Source organism: Nelusetta ayraudi, unplaced genomic scaffold, assembly GCF_046127955.1.
Source record: "Nelusetta ayraudi isolate G7.1 ecotype Tasmania unplaced genomic scaffold, CSIRO-AGI_Nayr_v1 ptg000134l, whole genome shotgun sequence".
Taxonomy (NCBI): domain Eukaryota; kingdom Metazoa; phylum Chordata; class Actinopteri; order Tetraodontiformes; family Monacanthidae; genus Nelusetta; species Nelusetta ayraudi.
In genome coordinates this window covers 1,539,375-1,551,901 of record NW_027466184.1, presented here as the reverse complement: position 1 = coordinate 1,551,901, position 12,527 = coordinate 1,539,375, and the positions used below count along the sequence as shown (strand labels likewise).

The window sequence follows — 12,527 nt, the reverse complement described above, 5'->3', positions numbered from 1 at the left end:
CCCCTCCCCCACAGGACGACTCGCTCCAGCGGCTCCAGAAGGAGTCGGAGATGCTGCAGCAGACCTACGCCCACTACTTTGACCAGACCATCATCAACAACGAGATCGACGACACTATCCGCCTGCTGGAGGAGGCCGTGGACCTGGTGTCCTCCACGGGCCAGTGGGTGCCCGTCTCCTGGGTCTACTGACCCACGTCTCCGCACCCCCGCCGCCGCGGCTGAACTGGGGAGAAAAAGGAGAAGAAGGAAAAAAAAAAAAAACAGAAACAAAAACCATCTGCCTGGATGGAGCATCATCTCTCTCATCAGCATCGTCCGTCTCTGTGTAGCTCGCCCATTGTCGCAAAGAGAAGACGAGCAGTGACTCAGCAGGAACTCACCTCCACTGAGGAGGTCCTGTTCTGCAGCCACTCAGCCCCTCCCCCATCCCTCAGCAGCCTAACAGGCAGATTGTTGTGGACAGAGATATACAGTATATATACACTTACATATACATATATATGTATGTATATATATAGGTGTGTGTGTGTGTGTGTGTGTGTGTATATATATATATATATATATATATATATATATATATATATATATGTATGTATATATATATATATATATATATATATATATATACATATATATATGTATATGTATATATATATATGTATATACATATGTATATACATATGTATATATATGTATATACACACACACACACATAAATGACACACCAGTCCAGTTCCTAGCTGTGTGCTGGTGTGTTGAAGGGGGCGGGGCACCAGGGGTGGAGGAGGGCTGCAGGTATTTTCTACTTTTCTTTTTTTGTAATGGATGGATGACGGATGGATGGCTGGCGACGCTGGGAAGGGCAACAGCGAGCATGACCGTGACGCAGTGTGTGTGTGTGTGTGTGTGTGTGTGTGTGTGTGTGTGTTGGTTGGTTGACCTTGGAAGGCACTTCTCGTGGTACTCTATGTCCCCCCTCCCCCCAGACCCCCTCCAAAAACCCTGGCGATGAACTCTGCCGGACTCTGAAAAGCACATCGGGAAAAAAAGCCGCTGCGGTGGCAACGACGAGTGACACCCCCCCCCCCCCCCCCCACATCTCCCATCTCCCCAACCCCTCCCGCTGGAGTTGGAGAAGAGGACAGGAGATGGAAAAAAAAATAAAGCACAGGAAACTGCAGTTCCTCTCGTCTCCACCAGAGCTGTCGGCCTGTTGAAAGAGCACACTGCCCCCCCCCCACCCGCCTCGTCTTTCCCTTTGATGTAGCCTCTTGCGCCATTGCTTCCCCCCTCCCCCTCCCCTACCACCCCCCCCCAAAAAAAAAAACTCCAACGGTCTTTGTTTACATCTCAGTTTGCACAATACATGGACAGGAAGACGCATGACGTCGACTGGAGTTTCATTTTGGTCTTGTTGCCTCCTTCCTCTCCTCCCTCCTCCGGCTGTGTTCACCCATCCATCCCCGCGCCCCCCTGCCACCCCCCACCCCCTTCTCCCTCCCAGACACTAACTGCTCATCCAATCAGTGGGACTGGCTTTTCAGACGAGAGAGCGACAAAAAAAAGACGGGACCCACTTCCTGGTGCGAAGCCAGTGGGAGGTTTTCCCGCCTATGCACACCCCTGGATGACCACGACACCTGCCGGCTGTCTTCTTCTCTCCTCGCAGGAGCGTCTGCGTAGGTGGGGGAGGGGGCTGCCCCCTCCCTGTAGGTGGGACTGATCCAATCCTAGAGTTTTAGACTTTTGGAATTGTTAACTGTTGTCTTTAAAATTACAAAAAAAAATAATGAAATTTTCTTGCTATGGAGGGGGAAAGAGAGAGAGAGACAGAGAGAGATAAAAAAAAAAAGAAAACTAAACTAAATTTTTGTGTGTAAACGTTTCAATGGTGCGTATGTCATTTCGAGTGAACTACCAAGAGCCAGTGTATATTAAACATTCAAAAGAAGCTCAGTGTGTGACATATACTACTTCACGCTTTACCAGAAGTGGCGCCACGTTGTTCCGCCAGCACACCAGGTGAAGGCTCATCGAAAAAGAAGTAATAATAAACAAATAAATAAATGAATAAAAGAGAGATCAGTATTTTAAGCGGTGTGGTGTGGTCACTGGCGGCCCACTTCAAGTAAAGTGTTTTCATTTCAAGTCCTGTGTAAATTACCTCTGCAAATGGCAGCAGCAGCTCCTCTGTATGAAATGTTCCTTTTTCTTTGATTATTTCATGATTATTATTTTTTAAAATATATTTCCTTTTACGTGTTTAAAGTACGCAGCCTCTTTCTTGCAGCGTGTGTGTGCAGGTCGCGTGACTCTAAGGCAGAGCTGCTTGTGACGAAGCAAACTTGTAACGCGCTACTCCTCCATCGAAGTTCAGCAGTGACCTTTCAAATCAGTGGCACAATGGATGTGCAGCATGAACATGTCGGCAGGCGGGGGGGCGGGGGGGAAATCATGTGAATAGATGTGAATACACACCATAATAAAGCAGAAGCTTCATCGCAGACAGTTAGTTTCAAGTCCCAGCACAGTTCCATCAGGTCCACATGCAAACTCCAAACGAATCAGCAGCAACTCTTCAGAATCAGGCGTTGACACTGACACCAAACTACAAATGTGTGGTCATGTCAACTGCCAACAGCCGCAGACATAGAATCTCCTCATTCAAAATGCTGCTTTGCATCGCAAATCATCACAATAGTTTTCGCACAAGTGACAACTATCCTACTGAATCAATTGAATCAGTAGAATAGATCCGTTCAGTTCAAAGAATCGCTCACAGTCCCAGCGGTTCTCACCCGGAAGCACCGGCAGCTCACCAGGAAGTGCGCGGCCCGTTCACTGAACAAGATGAGTCGGTCCACATCTCACTGTCTCGGCCAGCCGCTGCTGCTTCTGCTTTCACCACATTTTGGGAACCACGACAGGTGGCCACTTTCTAAAAAGGAAAAGTTCCGAGACGTCAGTGCTGTGCTGGGCTGAACTGACACATGAGCGAGTCGTCTCCAGATTCGGATTTTCCAACGAAACGTTGGCGAATGACACCAGCGTGACTCGCGGCGTGTGTGTGTGTGTGTGTTTGGGACGGAAGAGAAGCCCTCCGTGGTGGGACAGTGATCAGACAGGAAGGGGTTAACCAGTGTGTTGGGGTTCCATTGATGCTCCCGCTCTCTCCCTCTGCACGGCGCCATGAACAAATGAATTCTCGGGGAATTAAATATCAGTTTGAACAGGGAGAGCGAGTGCTGTGCTTCGAACCAGACCCCACCAAGGCCAAGGTCTTGTACGACGCCAAGGTAAAGTTCGGCACGCGTTCACGCCTTCAGCTCATTTGAGTGTCGCGTTCGGCACGCTGTGTAAACAAATATACACATTTATACATCACACAACACAACAACAACAACAACAAAAAAAAAAAATACAGTTAACCTGAAAAAGTGTCAATGTGACGCTCGTTACAACTGTCAAAAGTGCAGGTTTCTGACATGATTTCCGGGTGCGTTTGTTTTCACGTTTTCTCTTGACTGTGTATTACACAATAGTAAAGTATACTGTCTTATAACGACAGCCTTGAACCAGTGAACCGTTGTAAAGCATGGATAGTATTCTACCCATCAGCAACGTTTATGGAAGTGAGATTTAAAAAAAATTAGAAGAAAATTCAAAGTTAGTTGAGAGGTAATAACCGATATCCAAGGCGTATCAGAGATCCGTAAATGCAATTAATCGTTCGTGACGTATTGTTATTGAGTTATTGCTGATTAGCTGTGTGCGTGTGTGCCTGTGTGCCTGTATTGATCATTACAATACACTGTCTATGTTTATTCGGTTGGGGAAAAGTGCTTTGGGCTCGTCAGTGTGTTTCTTTGCACAACGTTTCAGCGAAGTGGGCGTCTTTTCACTAGCCGTTAGCACGGCACCTAGCGTGCTAGGCTAAAAGCAGAGCGGTTGACGGAGCGTGCGCCGTGCGTGCGCGCGAACGCGCTTGCGTCAGCAACTCGCGACGTCTTTGCTAGCTGCTGATAGCTCTTCCCCACACAGCCGAAATCTGCAGCGTTGGTGTTGTCGTAGGCCGAGCACTGATTCAGGTTTGTATTCAGGATAAATTACAATCATCAATACTCAGTAATCATCCTGTTCGTTGGAAAAAAAACAACAACGAGGCTAGCTAACGGGAGCTACACCTGTTTCCTCGGCGTTGCAGTCAGCTGTTGTGTTGAGCGTCGATTCAGGTGGCTGACACTGGTTTGGAGGTTTGGAGGGTGTCTGTGGTTCGCTCCCTTCTCCTCCTCCTGCAGAAACGTTCAGTTTAGCCCCGCCGACAGATGATCTGTTCGTCAGGAAGCCGGCTGTGCTTTTAATGTGCAGCTTGACTTGCAAACAAAGCTAAACCCGAGTGACCTTTGTGTGTGTGTGTGTGTGTGTGTGTGTGTGTGTGTGTGTGTGTGTGTGTGTGTGTGTGTGTGTGTGTGTGTGTGTGTGTGTGTGTGTGTGTGTGTTTTTCAGGTCATCGACGTCTTCTTAGGTAAAGATGAACATGGAAGAAGAATCCCAAAGTACTTGATTCACTTCAACGGCTGGAACAGAAGGTACCATCACCACCACCACCCGGGTGGGACTTCCTTGGATCTACCACCCCTCCCCCCTCAGCTGTGCCATACTCATAGTGTGGATTCCTGCAAAGTCTCATTTATCATCCAACTTCTTGTCTATTAGCCCTTTCGAGATTTTTTTCTTCTTCATCATTGTTTCCTTTTTTCCTTTTTAATGTGTGTGTTTTTCGGGTAGCTGGGATCGTTGGGCTGCAGAGGATCATGTCCTAAGGGACACTGAGGAAAACCGTAAATTGCAACATAAACTGGCTCGCAAAGCTCTAGGTCGCATGTAAGTCCATATGGTTCATTCATTCAGACACCATCATGGTATCACCATTCAGTGTACTTTTGCCGTCACTTTGGCTTCTCGAACCGTGAAGCGTCTCCAAAGTCAAAGGAAGAGCTCTGTGGTTCGACTTGTAGGCAGGCACAGTGGTTTCATACTGTGTACCCTCGAGAAAACAAACAAACATGACAAGTCCAGTACACTGTATGGATATTAATTGGTTCATAATCCCCTTCTGGTGCCAGTGACTTGAGCTAAGGTGTGTATTGTGCTCGCTTGACAGGAAGAGAAAGGGATGGGCAAAGAGGCGTCGTCGTCAGTCCGGTACTAAATCGTCCCTGAAGACTCTCCCCAAGGAAGATGACAGTGATGACGCTTGTGAGAACTCCTCCTCCTCCTCTTCCTCCTTCGTCTGCCGCTTCCAGTATTTCACTTCACCTTTGCCTCCTTTTTTTGGTTCGTGTTTTGTTTTTGTTTTTCCTCCACATCTAGGTTTGATATCGTCTTCGGAGAGCAGCGACGGCGACGATTCTGAGCCCGAGTCTTCAAACAGCGGAGACAGCGCCTTCTCTGAAGACATCAACAAAATGGTGAGGACGGTTGCTCTGAATCCAGGCCGCTCGTAGGCAGCGGCGGTTTGTCGTCGCTCTGTAGGACGACGGTCTGTTTTGCGCGTGTTTCAGAGGGTGGAGCCAGACATTAACGTCAAGAGGGAGTGCGAGGAGAAGGCGGTGCACGTGGACATCAACATCCCGGAAATCCTCAAGAAGAAACTTGAGGACGACTGCTTCTACATCAACAAAAGGAAGAAGGTGGGCGGGGCCGGACGTGAGGCTCGCTCGCACACGGTCGACCGCTAAAAACTCAACTCAACTGGTGGAGTCTCAATTTCCTACTGAAGTCGCCAACCTAATTTATTTCCCCCCAAAAAAGTCTGTTAAATAAATAATTGAATTAAGTTAAGTTAAATGTTGAATTGAATTGAACGTTTTCTCAATAAATACATACATTTTAAAAGCGAAACTGCCCACGAAGCTGCAACCCAATCAGAACAGCTCTCTTTGGGGTTGCGACCCACCAGTTGAGAAACGCTGTCTTCCAAGTTGTTGCTTGTGAGTAACGTTTTACTTGCTCGTGTGCCGGTGCTCAGCTGGTGATGGTGCCCTGCCAGACGAACGTGGTCCACATCCTGGAGTCCTACGTCAAACACTTTGCCATCAACAAGGCCTTCATGGCCAACGAGCGGTACCGGCGGCAGCAGAGCAGCACGCAGGGCAGCAGCCCGCAGCCGGTCCCTCCCGACAAGAGGCAAGTGCACCAGCAGCAGAGGGATGGAAGCGCTAGGAGAGAAACGGATGTTTTCAGTCTATTGAGCGTTGAAGTTTATGTCCACAGAAAGCAGATTACATATTATCCTCTTGCAACCTTGATATTTATTGTTTGAAGTTTGCCTAATATGCACTCTGCTGAATTATTGCTGCAGTTAGTATTTAGAAAGAAATAAAAATTCAAGGTGTAGTTGTGAGTTTTGGCCGCTAGATGTCGCCAGTTGATAGAAATTAAGCAGCGAGACCCTTCAGCCGCGTCCCTGTTATTTTGTCTCTGCAGTGAGGATTTGTGCAAGGAGATGGTGGATGGCCTGAGGATCACGTTCGACTTCACTCTACCCATGATCCTCCTGTACCCCTGCGAGCAGGCCCAGTTCAAGAAGGTCAGCTCCTCCAAGCTCTTCACGAGCGTCCCCGAGGGCTCGCCTTGCTCCAGCAGGTGAGCGACCACCACGGCCGCAGCCGTCAGTCCACCTCGTCAGTTACGGTGACGCGAGAATTTATGTCATTGTTTTTGTAAAATTGCTGAATGATGAAATCGTAACACTCTTTCACTTGCATTGTTACTCGTCGACTGTGTGATTCAGGGCATATTATTTTGATATTTGAGTTGTGAGAAATCTGTTTAACGTGTTTAATTGTGATAAACATTGCGTATGATCTTTAAATTGTGATGTAGCGGTGCCTCTGCTATTTTACATGATTTTTTTTAATTTAATTTTTCCTCTGGAAGACTGCAGCGTGTTTTTGATCGCAGCTCTTTTCTCCCCCAGCGCCCAGCGTGAGCGCAGCCCCAGTCCGCCGGGTCACAACCCGCCCACCCCCCAGTCCACCGACAGCCAGCCGGCACTGAGCGACATCTCCACCACCACGCCCACGCCCACGCCCACAGCCCCCACCGCCACCACCCCAGCCCCCACCCCTACCCCCACCCCCAAGCGCAGGCGCCACCCCGACATGGACTGCATCTCCTTCCAGTCGCAGTCGCTGCGACGCTCCACCCGCAACACCTCCGGAGGAGAGCGGCCGGCTGAAGGAAGCAGTGGGGGTACAGTCTGGTTTTTTGTTTTGTTTTTTATTTCAGCCGTGAATCAATTATGAATTTCTTTCTTTTTTTTATTTCAAATATGTCAATTTGACAAGGCTTCCTAACTAAAATTAAAGGAAAGAAACTAAAATTTAAGGAAACATAATTATTCAAACAGGACAGAAAACAAGTGAGCCATCCTAAAAGGAGTGATGGAAGCTAATTAGCTTGTTAGCTCTCAGCCCCTTCTCCAAATAGAAATGAAGGAAATATAAAGGAAATTAGTCCCGTCTCCCCCGAGCTGAGAACCTCTCCCCTGTTTCCTGAATATATTTTGGACATTTTCTGTCAATTTTTTTTTGCCTTGCTCATGATGATTGCAGTCTGTTTGCATTTTCTGACCGAATTATGGACGTTCACAATATTTCTTTCTTTCTTTTCTTCAACTTTGGTCACTCCCAGGCGGCGGCAGCACCACAGCGTCTCCGCAGCTCAAACGTCGTCTCGTCGATTCGGCGTCTCAGGCGAAGTTCATCCTCAACTTTGACAGAAGTGAGTCGACACCACAAAAACCTTCTTTGAGTCTTCTAGACCAGGGGTGGACCAACTGTTTGACTGATGGGGTCACACTGGAGGGAAAAGTCTGTCATGGGATGTGTAGCTTTGATGTCAACTGAAAACGAACCAAAGCAAAGTTGCAACTAAATCAGTGTCTTTGAAGCCCCGCTGTGTTTCGCTCTTTATTGAAATGACTCTGCAAACACTGACAACATGGAGGACATGCAGCTATTTTATGACTTGACTGACTATTGATATAATTTCTTCAAGTTTCGCGGTGGGCCGGATCAAAAAGCTTAACAGGTCGCACATGGCACCCGAGCCGCGGTTTGCCCATGCCTGCTCTAGGGTGTCTAAAATCTGAAAAAAAATTGCAACGCTAAAAACCATATGTATGAAAGCTTATGGGACATCCTGTAGAATGGGTGTCTTACTTGCCGCTTACTTGCCTGATGTTTGACAGAAATAAGATAATTGAGTTGTTCTTGACTGAGTGTTGATGTGAATCTCAATGAACTATTTTGTTGCACTGAAGACACAAGAGGAGCAGAAGTAAATACATTTCATCAAATATTCAGTACAAAAAACAAAAAACAACCTTTCATTTAGTACCTATTTCTGACCACTAGATGGTGGCAGTGAACAGCCCTCACCCAGTTTGTCCCCCCGCCCCCCCCCGCCCCCCAGAGACGCCGGTGCACAGCGGCTCGTCGTCCCCGCTGCCTTCCACGCCGAGCAGAGAGCGGAGCGGACCCTTCTACGGCCTGGAGAGCCGCAGGAACAACGAGCTCAACGAGGTGAGCCACCTGCTGGACGGAGAACGCTCAGTGAACGCAGAGTGCGTTTAACGCGCACCGCCGCCGTGACCTGCGATCCTCACGGTTTCCCTCCCTGGTCTGCCTCACAGGTGCTGAGCTGGAAGCTCACGCCAGACAACTACCCCCTGAAGGACCAGCTCCCTCCTCCCTCCTACCTGTATGGGGCGCACCACCTCCTGCGCCTCTTCGGTCCGTACCTCCCTCCGTCTCCTCTCGCTCTGACTCTCACCCGTCCCCGCGCTGACTCTGTGTGTGTCTCTCTCTCTCTGGGCTGCAGTGAAGCTCCCGGAGATCCTGGGGAAGATGCAGATCCCTGACAGGAACCTGCGAGCCCTGGTCAAGCACCTGGAACTCTTCCTCAGGTGAGGGGGTCAACAGTCAGCCTCGCCAACGTTGGAATAAAAGATGGCTAAAAAAAGCGTAGCGGAACTTAATAAGCAGAACTAACAGCAGCAGCAGCAGTAGTAAAAGTATCAACCCCCAGAATTGTGCAAAAATCTAAATATGGCAATATTCAACTGGTCATACGCTCTCATGAGGAGGTTTTTCAGACGCATCCATATCGAGCTCTAATCGCAAAAGTGTCACGGAAACACTTTCTCCCATTTACGCGTCAGCAGACGTGACGTGCGCGGGGGGAGTCACGTGACCGGTTCACTTCAAATAGCCGCTCCCAAAGCACAAAATGCTTTGTGCCTCCGTCCTCCTCAAAGTGGGGTCTGGCGGGACGAGAGCTCCGACGAGGCTTACAGCCGATGCACTTCGCACCGTTCAATGTAAAAAAACGCCTGCAAATTGCACTTTGAAATGTGGCTTTTATTTTGGGGAAAACCTGTCGTGGAAGCGCAGCTCTCAGCAGCGGCGGCAGCAGTGGGCTAGAGGGTGTGTGGGGTGGGGTGGTTACACAAGCGCAGGCGGTCTAATCTTTAAATCCTCCCTCGCCATCTTCGCTCCAGCCGGTCCCAAACCTTAGCAGGGATTTAGCCCCCCCCCACCCCACACCCCCTCTGTTCTCTAATCAATGGCCTGCGCTTGCGGCGCGCTACCACCGAGCGGCGCTGTGGAGCGGGAGCTGGTGGTGGAGCCGGAGCCACCTCTGCCCCTCCTCCTCCTCCCCCTCACAGTGTCTTCATCGAGGGTCCACAAGGCTTCCTCACAATCCCTTCATATAATGCATATACATTTATACAGACATACACAATGTACATACACATACAATCACATTCACATATGCATGATAATCAACAGTAATCAGTGAGCTGTGGCGCACCATCATCCCTGCCATCTGTGAAACAGTATATTTTTGTCCTTATTTCTTTGGACCCATTGATATTTGGGCTTTGCTGGAGGTGTCAATGAATTGAGCTGCTCCTCACTGAGAGACCACGCTGTGCTGCTGTGCTGCTCTGCTGCAGGAGCTCAAGCAGCTCTGCCACGCTGCTGCTGCTCTGATGCACTGCTGCAGGAACACACTCACCTTCTGCACAGTCACCGTCTTTAAAGACACCCTGTAAGTGAGGTCAGTGGCGGAGGAGGAGGAGGAGGAGGAGGGGATGGAGGAGGAGGAGGAAAGAGGGGGGTTGGGGGCTGATTGACGTGGCAGAGACTGGAGTGCAGTGCATTGTGGGATGTAGACGCAGTTGATCTCTCACTCTCCCTTTCTCCAGATGAATGATTATGATTAAACGGTGCGCGTTTGCATGTGCGCGTGGGTGTGTGTATTTCTGTGCACGTGTGTGTGTGCACACATGCTGATTTACAATGTGTGTACCATCGTCACCCCCACCCCGCCACCCCCCCGCACAAAGCCCTGTGTTATTACTGATCCTGACAGCTGCAAAGATTAGCACGGGTCTGACTGTCTGCTACTAGAAACACAAAAAAGAAGATACTCGCATGTGTGTTTTTATATACACTATATATATGTATATCTATAATGTATATAGAGAAATATGTTTATTTACTATATGTATAATATATATGTGTATGTGTGTATGTGTATATGTATATATATGTGTGTGTATATGTGTATGTGTATATATATATATATATATCTATATATATATATATATATATATATATGTATATATATATATATATATATATATATATACACACACATACATATATATGTATATATGTATATGTATATATATATATATATGTATATATGTATATGTATATATATATATATATATACACACACATACATATATATGTATATGTATATATATATATGTATATGTGCATATATGTGTGTGTGTATATATATACATATACACATACACATATATATACACACACACACACACATATATATATATAGACATATAGACATATATACATATGTATATGTGTGTGTATATATGTATATATATATATATATATATATACGTACGTACGTATGTATGTATGTACTGTACATATTCACATGCATGCGTACATACATATATTTATATATGTATGTATGCATGCATGCATGTGTTATATACAGTACATATGTGTATGTATAAATTCAGTTGTTGTTTTTTTTTTGCTGAATAAGCTGTCATTGTTTGCACCAGTTTGTGTCCCGACAGACTTTTTTTCTTTTGAAACCAGGCTCCGCCCACCTAGCAGGGCCCACCCTTCCATAGGTGTCCTTGGTCATCACACACCGTGGAGGCGTTGCGTGCACCCCCCCACCCCACCCCCTCTCCCTCCTCCTGATGAGGATAATTTGTTTGCATTGAGATTAGGAGGGCCGGTGGAGCTAAGATGAGATGGCAAGATTTAGAGGATTTGGCCCAGTAGCGGATACTAAGAAGATTCAGGATTAGTTTCCCACTGCTGATTAGATGCTGCTGCTGCTGCTGTTACTGCTGTTACTGCTGCTGCTGTTACTACTGTTACTGCTGCTGCTGCTGCAACCCAGTGTTCCGGACCATTTTGTCATCCATCCCTGTATCACAGCAGCAGCGGCTGTAGGAGTGGAAGGGGAGGGGGGCGTGGCCAGGGGGTGGGGCTTGCCGATGAGGGTCAAAGGGCGGGGGGGTTGACTGGGTTGTATTCCCAGGGGGGGAGGTGGATGTCGAGGAAAGCCACTGGCTCCCGAAAGGTCTGACTGAAGCGTCACCCCCCGTCTCACCCCCCGTCTCACCCCCCGTCTCACCCGTCTCACCCTCCAGGTTCATGGCAGAGTTCCACGAGGACTTCTTCCCCGAGACGTCGTACGTGTCGGCGTCTGAGGCCCACTACAGCATGAAGCAGCCCCGGCCCGCTTACTGAGGGGGGCCGGCGCCGGCTGTCATCGCCCCCCGCACCCCCACCACCTGCGACCCACCCGCCCTCCTGGGCTTTTAGTTCTTTTAGTTTATATATTTGTTTCTCGCCTTGTTTCAGTTTTAGGATTTGTTTTAGTTCCTGCTGTGGGAGTCTGGACCGCCACTTGGAGACGTTATTTTTTTGTTTTTGTTTATAAAATGGATGCAGGATGCAGGTTTTCCATTCGACCATCCCACTGTTGTTTGGCTGTTCGTTTTTTTTTGGTTCAAGTTCTTGCGTCCGCTCTCTGCTGGTGTCCCCTCGGCCGAGCAGCCCCACGTCAGTGTATCGATGATCTGTATCTGCCATTTGAAATAAAAGCCTCCTGCAGTGCATCCTGAGTGTTCATTGCACCGGCGCGACACCACCGGATGAATCCACCAAAATTGTTACAATCACAAAAATCCGAGTCAACGTTAAAGGTCAGAAATGGGACGGAGCGGTAAAAGTTTCCCTGACCTTCACATCCCCAGACTGCAGCTGATTAAAACTCTAGCGCCCTCCGCAGACGCTGCTTGACATTCTCTCTCTCCTCCCCCTTGCTGGCGCAGCCCCTCTGTTTGGTTTTCAGCAGCTTCAAAACAGTCCCCTTCCCCTCAATTGAAGTGCT

The 12,527-nt window shown here is 48.1% G+C and overlaps 2 protein-coding genes across 12 annotated transcripts in view; both read left to right on the top strand.

The window, feature by feature from the left end:
* LOC142904875 (peripheral plasma membrane protein CASK-like) overlaps positions 1-304 on the top strand; it is a 37,083-nt gene extending 36,779 nt beyond the window's left edge. For all 8 annotated transcript variants that reach the window (XM_076051244.1, XM_076051241.1, XM_076051248.1 and 5 more), the window contains one exon: positions 15-304. In XM_076051244.1, the coding sequence (XP_075907359.1) occupies positions 15-191 (177 nt within the window). In that variant the 3' untranslated portion in view covers positions 192-304. The remainder of the gene's footprint in view (positions 1-14) is intronic.
* A 2,540-nt stretch (positions 305-2,844) lies between these two features.
* On the top strand, positions 2,845-12,250 carry LOC142904891 (MSL complex subunit 3-like). 4 transcript variants are annotated; one of them, XM_076051277.1, is made up of 14 exons: positions 2,845-3,298; positions 4,509-4,591; positions 4,791-4,886; positions 5,167-5,261; positions 5,376-5,473; positions 5,567-5,695; positions 6,034-6,195; positions 6,496-6,650; positions 6,985-7,259; positions 7,701-7,790; positions 8,484-8,593; positions 8,704-8,803; positions 8,892-8,976; positions 11,782-12,250. In XM_076051277.1, the coding sequence occupies exons 1-14, from the start codon at positions 3,161-3,163 to the stop codon at positions 11,879-11,881; spliced, it is 1,716 nt and encodes a 571-aa protein (XP_075907392.1). In that variant the 5' UTR covers positions 2,845-3,160; the 3' UTR covers positions 11,882-12,250. The 4 variants fall into 4 exon arrangements, with proteins under 4 accessions (XP_075907392.1, XP_075907393.1, XP_075907391.1 ...); XM_076051276.1 differs by having other exon boundaries at positions 2,846-3,298; positions 6,034-6,191; positions 6,492-6,650; XM_076051279.1 differs by lacking the exon at positions 2,845-3,298 and adding an exon at positions 3,910-4,090 and having other exon boundaries at positions 6,034-6,191; positions 6,492-6,650.
* Positions 12,251-12,527: the final 277 nt, after the last annotated feature.

What these genes read in the sequence shown, in the direction of transcription:
- LOC142904891 (XM_076051277.1), top strand. Translation starts at nt 3,161, where the DNA reads ATGCTCCCGCTCTCTCCCTCTGCACGGCGCCATGAACAAATGAATTCT. An exon ending in CGCAAAGCTCTAGGTCGCAT is followed by an intron (nt 4,887 to 5,166) that starts GTAAGTCCATAT and finishes CTCGCTTGACAG; the next exon opens with GAAGAGAAAGGGATGGGCAA. An exon ending in GGCTCGCCTTGCTCCAGCAG is followed by an intron (nt 6,651 to 6,984) that starts GTGAGCGACCAC and finishes TTTCTCCCCCAG; the next exon opens with CGCCCAGCGTGAGCGCAGCC.